This window comes from Rhopalosiphum padi, chromosome 2, assembly GCF_020882245.1.
Source record: "Rhopalosiphum padi isolate XX-2018 chromosome 2, ASM2088224v1, whole genome shotgun sequence".
NCBI classification, from domain to species: domain Eukaryota; kingdom Metazoa; phylum Arthropoda; class Insecta; order Hemiptera; family Aphididae; genus Rhopalosiphum; species Rhopalosiphum padi.
This window is the reverse complement of record NC_083598.1, coordinates 74,222,763-74,234,932: the sequence shown is the minus strand read 5'-3', so window position 1 is coordinate 74,234,932 and position 12,170 is coordinate 74,222,763. Positions and strand designations below refer to the sequence as shown.

The 12,170-nt window shown below is 28.0% G+C and overlaps 1 protein-coding gene across 1 annotated transcript; it reads right to left on the bottom strand.

The window, feature by feature from the left end:
• Positions 1–1,587: 1,587 nt before the first annotated feature.
• Positions 1,588–12,170, bottom strand: LOC132919582 (eukaryotic translation initiation factor 3 subunit A). Its single transcript, XM_060981291.1, has 15 exons — positions 11,996–12,170; positions 11,687–11,883; positions 11,459–11,607; positions 11,213–11,363; positions 10,939–11,139; positions 10,664–10,872; positions 9,748–9,919; positions 9,369–9,680; positions 8,750–8,935; positions 6,299–6,436; positions 5,968–6,177; positions 5,294–5,635; positions 5,005–5,219; positions 3,281–3,731; positions 1,588–3,188 (listed from the first exon to the last, which is right to left on the bottom strand). The coding sequence occupies exons 1-15, from the start codon at positions 12,042–12,044 to the stop codon at positions 3,123–3,125; spliced, it is 3,048 nt and encodes a 1,015-aa protein (XP_060837274.1). The 5' UTR covers positions 12,045–12,170; the 3' UTR covers positions 1,588–3,122.

The window sequence follows — 12,170 nt, the reverse complement described above, 5'->3', positions numbered from 1 at the left end:
CTACTTAACATTCAAACACGCGATTCGACTTAAACTTTTTAAAATTTTAACCAACAAAACAGCACTTGACTATCTACGTCAAGAGGTAGGATAATCCACCGAGCTATATTACAAATATTATATAGATATATTATACATACCTATATTTCAAAATTTAAATTTATGCAAAGTTCTGATTTCATTTATTTTGCCTAAAAAACATCCACTTTTCGGGCAGGCCGATTAAAAAAATATTGAATTTTATCGTTTTAAATACATACGGAAATGGCAAATGTACCTTATTGCCATTTGTGATCATAATGACGTTAGTACGCTACTGATGGGTGATCAGTGTTGCTATATTATATAACATTATGTTTTCTATACGATTTCTTATTATCTATACAAGTTATTAAGTATAATAGTAATGATAATTTAAAAACAATTTCAAAATTATTCTATAAAAATGTAAACGTGGAAATAATATATTACGGCCACCCCCGTTCGTAATTTTTATATTATAAGTGTTATACGTGTGCGGCAACGTTGATAATGTCAAAACGTCCACGAGATCGTTGGTTACCTGCCAATTTAAAGGCGGACGAAAAAAAAATTCAAAAATTTAGTGCGAGGTGGAATTTTGAGCCGTTTGTATGATACTTTATGTTTGTAATTTAAATTGAAATTGATAATTAGAAATTAAGGTTTACAGTTGTGATCAATGCGCGATGGAACGCATATGAAGACGTGTGTGTGTTCACCATACGGCGAATTTGATACAACACGCGCTCGAGCACCTCTGACGATAAATGACGTTCGTCTGGGTTTATATATAAAGCAGCACTACGGCAAACGTAACAAGGGCGAGCAGCGGTTAGACTTTCTACGTTTAACGCCGATTATAATGTCTGCCAGACTGCGCCACTCGTTCAAACTGTTCCGTTTCTATCAGCTATTCAGCTCTATCATTTTTCGAAACTGCAAGTATTCCCCACCACAGTGTTCAGTCCACCCATAACACATATTATATATTTATATTTTATATTACTACTATAACATGGAATTCAGGCTCCCTTTACCGGACTATTTAAGTGACCCAAATGCCAACATCGTAAAAAAGAGATGGCCAATGAACGCGTGCATAAATAGTGTAATTACCTGTGCTCCCTTTTTCTAAAAAGTTTATTCGATTTCTTTCTCCCCGCGCTAACTATAAATACTTACCTATTAACGGCTAGGGAGTTATATCTTGTATGGCATATATATCCCATTCAGTGCGTGCCGTGTAGTCCACTTCTCGGTATTATCTCCAACCACAAAGGAACGGTGTTTCACACTTGCAATGTACTATCATCGAAAGACAGTCAAGAGATCATTCGTAGTATTGTTAGTTTCACAGTCTATGATTCACATCTCACTGTATGGTCATGGCACACCATTCAAACATTATAATTATGTATTTCATTTTATTTCACTGATTGTCTTAAATATTATTACTTAATACAAGCTGAGAACAATGAAAAGATTTGTATAGAACTATAGAAGAAAGAAGTTTTGACCAAATTGACATTCTGTATGTCCGTCTGTGGCAATTTAAAAAGTTAACAGTTTTAGTTTAAAAAATAGCGCAGTTTATTTGTTTTACAAAATTATAATAAAATATACAAAACTAAGTGTTGGGGACTTCAACAATTGAGTCACAGACTTTTATACAATACTGTATCACTGTATTATATAAAGGTCTAAAAATTTTGCATACAATTTTAAAGATAATCATTGTTTTTAAGCCAACATTAATAACACTTCAATATATTTTAACCAGACATTAGTCGTACTAGTGTATAGTATATGTTTTTTAATCACACTTCAGACTTTTTGACTGCATTTTAATAATCAAGTATAAAAGAAGTTATTTCATATATTTTTTTTATTGACACAAGTCAATGTCATAAAACATTTACACTTTGTAGTTTATATTAAAAAAATATGTTAACTATTATCTAATAATTTACAAAATGTTATTTACTTAAAACCAATTTAAGGATATTTTAGAGAAAAAAAAGTAGGATAAGAAAACCAAAATAATTAAGTAATAAATAGATCAATTAAAATATTAGCTTTATACATAAAAGTTAATAATCACTTCATCAATTTGTAAATAATATACAAATATAAGTTATTTATCAGTTGACAGTATCCATAGTCCATAATATCATGATTTTAAATTATGTATTTTTGTTTTTATTTATTTAACTTTAATTAACTTCTTAATAGGTATATAGTCCAAATAAGAACAGGCTTCGGCGAGCAACTTGTGCTTAACACAGCAGACATACAGATAGGTTAGGACAAACGGGTATTGTCTGATCGCCGCACGATGTTAACTGGTTGCCGTCGAACCCTGTTCTTATTTGAAATATCAATGAATTTATTTTATATTTACAAACTCTAGCACAACTAACATCAGGTTAATGGCAATCCGTGACAATTATATTTGACAACACTTAAAAAATGCAATGAAAGCATAAAAAGAAAGCTAATAATAAATCTGTGTTAATTTTAAAAAGATAATTATTGTATATGATCTAAAAATAAAAGAAAATAATTTTTTCAGAATATTTATATTGTAAAAATTTCCATCTGAGAATACCAAAGTAAATCAAAAATAGTGGAGACTCAAGTATACAAATCACAAGGTATCCTTTGTATCCAAAGTAATAAATGGTGGGTTGTATTCTCCCCACACTTGGCTGTAGCCAAATATACAAAAACAATCTGCCTACCATGTACAACAAGTAAGTAAATTTGATGATTCAAAATCATAAAATCAAACATTAAAAGTTGTACATTCTCTATGTAACATAAACACAATATATTATACAATACAATTGATATTGTCACACACAATTAAATCTAATATATTATGTTTATTTATGTAGCTATATGAATGTCATACATAAACAAATGTATTATTATTATATTTAATATATATATAATTATTTGTAAATGTTAAGATAAAAAAAACATGACCATAGCTCAAAAGTTCTACATTTAAATAATAAGAAAATAATTATAAATATGAATATATCAGATTTAGAAAAAAAAAATGATGCCGAATAATTTCATTAACAGTCATTTTAAAATCACTTGGCCTTTCGTTTGTCCTCAGAGTCTTGAGCGCGACTGGTACGCCATGAACTTCCTCCACCCTGTCAATGATTAAACATTTAATATTAATTTCATAAACATAGAAAAATTAGAAATTAATAAGTATACTGAATTTAAAAAAATATTAGTTTACTTGATCATTTGATGAAGGTATTTCTCGCTTTCTAGGTGTGTCCCTGTCAAAAGCAGAGCGGACTCCATCTCTAGGACCATCTTTGAAATTTTTATCAAAAGCACCGCCACTACTGGCACCTCCACCACGATTCCAACCACCACGGTCATTGTCTCTTGAACTAAACACTCCTCCCTTGCGTTCTTCATTGCCTCTACTAAACAAGGACCGACGTTCAGATGGTGGACCATCATCCCTATTTCGCGCAAATCCTCCTTCTCTTCTATCCTTATTATCTCGTGAAGGGCCAAATAATTTTTGATCATCTTTGTTTTTATCCACATTTCTCCAAGAAGACGATGCTGAATTTGACGAAGAAAGGCTTTTATTTTTTTCTTCCAATTTTCGTTGTACTTCTTCTTCTTTTTTACGTTGAATTTCAGCTTGTCGTTCAAGTTGTTCTTGACGGGCCCTGATGGAGAAAAAAGTATTAGCATACACAATAATTTTTTTTACTAATTATTTAAAAGTTTTATTTATTCATGTGCATACGTTTATATGTTTTCATCATATACTACATTAATACAAAGTGCTTTAATTTTGGATTCTCTAGAACAATGCATTTTAAATACATAATTTGTTTCATATAACAGATACTTCAAAGGTAAAACTTTGATTTTTTTTTAAATTAAATAGTTGGATATACATTGTTTGTAAATTATGTATTCATATCTAAAAGTTTGGCATTATGTTTTTGAATGATCAAATAAGTTAATGTTTAATAACATAAAGTAATAAAAGTACCAAAAGTTAAAACATTGTTTTCTTTAAAGGACAGGACATTACAAGTCACGACACTAAATTTTTTATTTTTTTATTGTAAGTTAATTGTTGTATTATTGTAGTTAACATAATGAAAAACATTTTAGTAAAAATCCGAAATTAAAAAAATGATTATTCAACGAGATAATAAGAGTTGATAAATAGCAGTGTGAGCAGGCAACAATGTTTTATGTGTAAAAGTAGTTTGATTTAAAAAATTATTTTAATAACTTAAAATAGTATTTCAGAATTTTTTTTTCATAACCCTAAGTATATTTATGTGCTTAAGACGATGGTGTGATTTAAAGTTGTATATATCATGTTGTTGCATACATATTATAAATTATAATTAGTAAAATATTGAGTTCGCGACTAACGTTGTATTTCCGCGCAAACCAAATTTTACAAAATTGACTATAATAGTTTTATCTACTATAAAAAAAAATAGAAAGTATATTAAAATTATAATCACACCAGTGTCATAAACACAACAAAAATTACATAAAAGAATTTAAAAATATAATATTTAACAATTGAAATCGTTGTGTTAATCTACATGCTTTTGCATGTAAAACATACACCACTGTTCCGACTTCGGCTCTGTGACGTCATGCGCATATTTTTAAACGCCTGTATCTCATTGAATAATAGTGTTAAAATGCGAGACACACACCATATCTCTTAGATAATGACGTACTTTAAATCTTAGCAAACTTGTTTTTAATATTGTGATGTCCTTTAACGAAACATATTGCAAGACTACTAAAAAAATATGTTCATATTTTTAATGCATTATTGCGTTAAAAATCCATTTTAGAATATAAAAATGAATTAGTTGATAGTATTTATGGTATTTAAATTTGGCCACTAATCATTATACATTTTTTATCAGGTGTCTACAAATGTAGATGGTTGATACTTACAAATTAGCCAAACGCTCTTCTTCTTCTTTTTTCTTTTTTTCTTCTTCTTCTTTTTTCTTTCTTTCTTCTTCCTTACGCAACCATTCTTCTTCTTCTTTACGTCTCTTTTCCTCTTCACGTTGTTTAATCAATGCTATTCTCCTTTCTTCTTTCCTTATTGCCAACCTTTCTTTACGAATAAAAATTAACTCTTCTTCAAACACCACCAATTTAGTCTGAACAAAAAATAAAATATAAACATATAATAATAATTTACCATGTTAAAGTTTAAATTTATAATAATTCATACTTGGAACTCAGCTGTGCGACGTTCCTTCATTTCTCCAAGGAATATGTCCATGTCTGGCTTCATTCTAGCCAATCTTTCTCGGTTTTGTTCTGCCAGTTTCCGTTCTTGATTGGCTAACTGAATACGTTCAGCTTCTTGAAGTTCCCAGAACTTTTTATCATGAACTTGTTTTTCTTTCCATGCCTGTTCTAATAAGGGGATTTCTTCTATTCTTTTTGCTCTTTCAAAATAATCCATTTGTTTTCTACGATTTTTCAATTTTTGTACCAATTCTGCTCTTTCCTTTGCCAATTCTTCAGCTTCTTTAGCAGCAATCTCATCGGCATCCATGTTTTTAAGAGCCTAATTAAAATTTTTTTTACATTAGTAATAGTCTTAAAATTACTTAGTATTTTACAACAAATATTGTTTAATTAAGAGGTTGCAATATCTATTCACTGAAAAATCATTAAGAAAATTTAATTATAAAATGCCCACTTAAATTTAGAAGTATAAAGATATTAAAACCATGGATCTATAAATTCTTTCAAAAAATAAATATAACATTGACCGAGAAATTTTTATAAAATAATCAAATATCCAGAATAATAAAAATTAAAGATTTGTCAATAAAAGATTTATAAACCTCAATTGAAACCTATAAAAAATTAGGTTTTTTAATAAAATAAACTAACATCTTCATTCAGTTTTTTTAAAACTTTTTGACCATGAGCTGTTAGAGATATTTGTTGCATTTTTTCTTTGAAATTCCTATCTTTAATAGCTTGTAATTCAGATTCTTGGCGTCTTTTTTCTCTTTCTTCACGTTCAGCATCTAATCGTCTTGCTTCGGCTGCAGCAGCAGCCTTAGCAATTTCATCAGCTCGACGAGCCTCTTCTTCTTCCTATATTAAAAAAATAATGCGATATATATTATAATAGAATTTAACTATGAATGAAATATTACACAATTTAATAGATTTTAACTGAATTACATTTATAAATTAATTAAAAATGTATACTTACTCGAACAGTATTCAATCTTTCTAAGTATTCTTTACGATCTTCAATTATTTTGTGGCGGGCCAATATCCTTTGATGTTCTTTATCTTTGGTTTCATGATGATGTCTAATAAGAGATTGGTGAATTTGTTTGCATTCATCCTAAATATAAATTTAACAATTAAAAAGATCAATAAATCTTCAATAAAGAAATTCACAATTCATTAAAACACTACATTTGACATTATTTTTTTTCAATTGATGTAATAAAAATAAAAGTAAAATCATTAGAATCATCCCGATATCCGCAAAGATTTATTATTCATCATTTAGACAAAAACATGTATAAAGTAAGTATCAATTAATTTAGAATTACCATATTAAAATCATGAGAATCATGTATCCGCAACAGTAATTAAATTCATCAAAATTAACAAATTTAAAATACAAAGTCCCTTATACAATAGTATTAGTGCATAACTAATGTCATCAGAATAAATGTATAATCATGGAAATCATTCCGATATCCGCAAAGATTTAATATTCATCATAAAGACAAGAAAAATTTTTCAGTTAATTCAGAATTACCTATTAAAATCATGAGAATCATGTATCCGCAACAGTAATTAAATTCATCACAATTAACAAATTTAAAATACAAAGTCCCTTATACAATAGTATTAGTGCATAACTAATGTCATCAGAATAAATGTATAATCATGGAAATCATTCCGATATCCGCAAAGATTTAATATTCATCATAAAGACAAAAAAAATGTTTCAGTTAATTCAGAATTACCTATTAAAATCATGAGAATCATGTATCCGCAACAGTAATTAAATTCATCACAATTAACAAATTTAAAATATATAGTTCTTTATACAATAGTATTAGTACATAACAATTGTCATCAGAATTTAATTATAATCAATGAAATCATTCCGATATCCGCAAAGATTTAATATTCGTCATAAAGACAAGAAAAATTTTTCAGTTAATTCAGAATTACCTATTAAAATCATGAGAATCATGTATCCGCAACAGTAATTAAATTCATCAAAATTAACAAATTTAAAATACATAGTTCTTTATACAATAGTATAAGCACATAATTAATGTCATCAGAATAAATGTATAATCATGGAAATCATTCCGATATCCGCAAAGATTTATTATTCATCATTAAGACAAAAATAAATGTTAGTTTCTTATAAAAAAAGTATTGGTACATAACAAATGTCATCAGAATTTAATTATAATCAATGAAATCATTCCGATATCCGCAAAGATTTAATTAATATTCATCATAAAGACAAAAAAAATGTTTCAGTTAATTCAGAATTACCTATTAAAATCATGAGAATCATGTATCCGCAACAGTAATTAAATTCATCAAAATTAACAAAATTAAAATACATAGTTCTTTATACAATAGTATTAGTACATAACAATTGTCATCAGAATTTAATTATAATCAATGAAATCATTCCGATATCCGCAAAGTTTTAATATTCATCATAAAGACAAGAAAAATATTTCAGTTAATTCAGAATTACCTATTAAAATCATGAGAATCATGTATCCGCAACAGTAATTAAATTCATCAAAATTAACAAATTTAAAATACATAGTTCTTTATACAATAGTATAAGCACATAATTAATGTCATCAGAATAAATGTATAATCATGGAAATCATTCCGATATCCGCAAAGATTTATTATTCATCATTAAGACAAAAATAAATGTTAGTTTCTTATAAAAAAAGTATTGGTACATAACAAATGTCATCAGAATTTAATTATAATCAATGAAATCATTCCGATATCCGCAAAGATTTAATATTCATCATAAAGACAAAAAAAATATTTCAGTTAATTCAGAATTACCTATTAAAATCATGAGAATCATGTATCCGCAACAGTAATTAAATTCATCACAATTAACAAATTTAAAATATATAGTTCTTTATACAATAGTATTAGCACATAACTAATGTCATCAGAATAAATGTATAATCATGGAAATCATTCCGATATCCGCAAAGATTTATTATTCATCATTAAGACAAAAAAAAAAAATTGTTTTAAATGTATTATCATATTATATATTATTAACAATTCTAAACTACATTTCTTTAGTGACATCGATATGACCTTTATGCCATTTAAAGATCATTTTAATTTGGTTGTAGTGGTGGTTTAATTCAACTTGTATTATTGTTTACTACACTAATAGTATTTAAATATGTAGATAAGTAATTATTATTTTATAAGTAATTTGTGTTATTAAATAAGTCTAAATTGACTTTTTATTTATTTATATAATGGATATTTGTTTTGTACATTTAACTTAATATAATTTAAATGTTTATTATTAATGATACATATTAAGTTTTATAATTATATAGTATGATCGAAAGTTAAATAAAACTGTTTTTATAGTACAGCAAAGTCCAAATATTTTTTTATTTACCTTGTTAGCTTCTGGATTGATAATACTAGCAGATTTAGATAATACTTTAAAAGTATTAATTAGGTATGTACGAATTTGTTCACTAGGCATTGTTTGCAGAGTTGGTCCTTCTGGTTTGTCTTCCCGTTGTGATTCAGACAAGTCCATTCCAAATTGAATGCATCCTTTTCCATGATCAATACGAATCTACAATTCAAAATACAGAAATCATTTTGTGTTATTCATGTAACTAGATTTAAGTCAGATTTTATTTTAAAGATTGTTTTAACAATTAATTATGTTTATATTTATTACTAATTTTTAGTCTTTCACCAAAAAAAATGAAAGCTTGGAAGTAAAAAAAAAAATTAACTTTAATTCAACTATTTCTTAGTTTTGTGCATTTACTTAATATTTTAACAATACTTTTAAAAAATTTATAAAATATTTAAATAAACTTTAGGTAATAATCAGTAAGCGTTAAAAGTAAATATTAAATAATTTATAAATTCTTAAAAGTATTGAAAAAATATTAAGTAAATGCACAAAACTAAAAAATCCAAAATAATTTTAGAAAATTAAAAAATAAAAGTAACAAACTTAATTTTTGTTTTGACATATCAAATTAGTAATTAATTACCTGCATATCGTTATGACGAACCAAATCAACTAACACACGTTCCATATGGAAAGGCTTACAGTAGGATGCTAATTCTAAGAGCCGTTTATATTCAAGTGTGTCATAAATTTGAGAAAGTTGTCGAATTAATCGAGCCAATGTTACTTCACGTACAGGAGCAACATATCCTTCCAATTCACTACCACTACCAATAAGTGGATCAGTTACAGTTTCAACACGTTTGCATAGTTCTAAAGGTTGAAAATCTACTTCTAGCCACATGTAAAGATTACGCAAATCCTCAGATGCTAAAGCAACTACATTATGACGAACCTATAAAATAATCATCAAAGATTAAAATGAGTATATTTTATCAAAATTAAATTTAACTATTTCTTACAACTTCTTTCATAAGAGAAATTCTTGTAGGCGGGGCAGGAAGACTTAGAAGAACAGCAAGTTTTTGTGCTTTTTCATAAGGACTTTTATCAGTTTCAATAAAGCGATCAAATTCAGGATGGGCAGATGGTAATGGTACAGCTAATGTAGCCAACAAAACTCGAGAAGCCATTCTAGACAAAAACAATAACAATATTAATGAGTAATGATTAATGACCAAAATAAATGTTATTGCATATATTGCAGTCATAATATTTATGTTATACTTGATTGCTAATGATCTAAATTGCACAAATCTGACTGTTATTATATATTTATAAATTAATATTATATCTAATGTATTTTTAATTTTTTTGATATAATAAAATAATGTATAATCTACCACTTAATATTGCATTTTTATTTCATAGTAAAATTTAGGCAAATTGTTAAAGAAAATAAATTATAATACCATAAAATCAATAAGTACTTGATGCTGCTATATTTATTTCTTTTATTAATTTAAAATTAATAAATTATGGTAACTTCAAAAATAATAACAATATAAAGTATTCTTATTTTTAAAGTAACCTAACAGCCAGTTCTGATTTGAAAATGTATAAATATAAAAATATCTTTCATAATAATGGCATAATACATAATAAAAATATAACATCAAAAATAGTTAAGTTAATAAAAAAAACAACTTTACTTAGCTCAGTTAAATCAATGTGCTATAAGTTTACTACAAGCTATACACATTGTGAATAAATTCAATTAGCAGCCTTTTTAAATTTTTGGATATTTTTTTTCTTTCATAAATAAATGTAGGTACCAAATGTTTTAAAAAACAATGAAATAAAAAAAAATAGCAAAAATATTGCTCTTAGGTATTAATTATAATATAAATTCTCTCCATGAAAAATGTAAAAACTTACTTTTGAAGTTCTTCAGCAGTAATATTTTTCTTCATTTCTTTGCTGAGTTGGAAAAGTTTTAAAAGAGCTGCAGCGTGGAATAAATTATAACCAGCTTTCCAGAAAACCATAGCTAATTTTTGGTAATAATTAGCCATAGTTTTTGGAACAGGAGACTTCTTGGCCAATGACATTAAATTATGGATATCTTCAGTTGCTTTATATGCTTCCTGTAATTTAAGAATTGTTCATTTATTAAAAAGAACTAAACCTTAAAAAATGAATTTATAGCTCACCTGCCACAATTCCATCTGAATAGCATAATCTAATTGACATAAACGAGTTTCTAAATTATATTGTTGTGTTTCTGGGTTTGAAAGGCTAACATTAACAGTTTGAGGAGGTAATTTAGCAATATCTTCAAGATGTTTCCGTAATTTATCACATAACTTTCTGAATTCTGTTTTACGGTTGTATTTTAAACAAAATTGATAAGCCTATAAAATAAAATAATGAAGATAGGGGTAATATATAACTAATATTTTGTAAGTATATAATATTATTTTATACCATTTTAGCTATGTCATGATACAAAGTTTCCACATGGGCATTAGTTCTCAAAAGTTCCAAACATTGACAGTAAGACTCCCATAAAAATTTAACCCATGGTGTTAATATTGTTCTGTCACTACGGTCTTGTGCATCTTCTCCGCTAACAGCACTAAATTTTACATGAGCAAATAAATAAACAATATAACATAATATACTTATTACATCTACATATACAAATATGTGAAATTTGAAGAAAAAAGTTACCTTAAAAGTATACTTTCTGGAGTAGCCAAATTATCCAAGTCATCAATATCAACAACAGCTTGTTGAGACTGTTCTCTGGCAGCCTCTGTCCGCTCTTCGGCACTTCTTAAGTAGCCACGAATGACATTCTCCAAAGATCCGACATTGACCTGAGCGTCAACAAACAACCATGTCACCAATAATATTGGGTACCTATCAATATACCATCATAGTGAAACTGTTACTTACAGACTGAAACATGTTTCGGTACTGGAACAATCCCTCTTTAGCGATATGCGACTTCTTAAGGTCGACACACAACTCCAGATACTTGAACATGATCGGTTCCAGAACGCTCTCACTCCAGTTATATGCCCATTTTTTGTTCCTGAACACCTCGTACAGGGTGTCGAGGGCCCTGCCGGGCCTTCCGACCTCCAAGAATTCTGAAAAATCACATAATACCGGTACATTAGTCACTGGGGCGGTTTTAAGCAGTAGTGTTCAACTCGGCAACTGTCTTCGTTGTTTCCACAAGTATGATCGTTATTTACTTACCATTGGCGCGTTTTAACGCGTTCTCGGGTCTTTGACTGTATCTAGACATGATTTCGGCACGTCGAATGACACAGGCGCACAGAACCTGAAAGAGAAATTCGCCGAACAAAACAGGCGAAGGGACGAAAAAACGTGGCGTGACCGTTCGTCGCGCATAACAAGTCGAATACCGCAA

Coding starts and splice junctions, on each gene's coding strand:
- LOC132919582 (XM_060981291.1), bottom strand. CDS start 12,044: ATGTCTAGATACAGTCAAAGACCCGAGAACGCGTTAAAACGCGCCAAT. Junction 3,732..5,004: donor GAAGAGCGTTTGGCTAATTT/GTAAGTATCAAC, acceptor TTTCTCCATCAG/GGCCCGTCAAGAACAACTTG. Junction 3,189..3,280: donor TACCTTCATCAAATGATCAA/GTAAACTAATAT, acceptor AATCATTGACAG/GGTGGAGGAAGTTCATGGCG.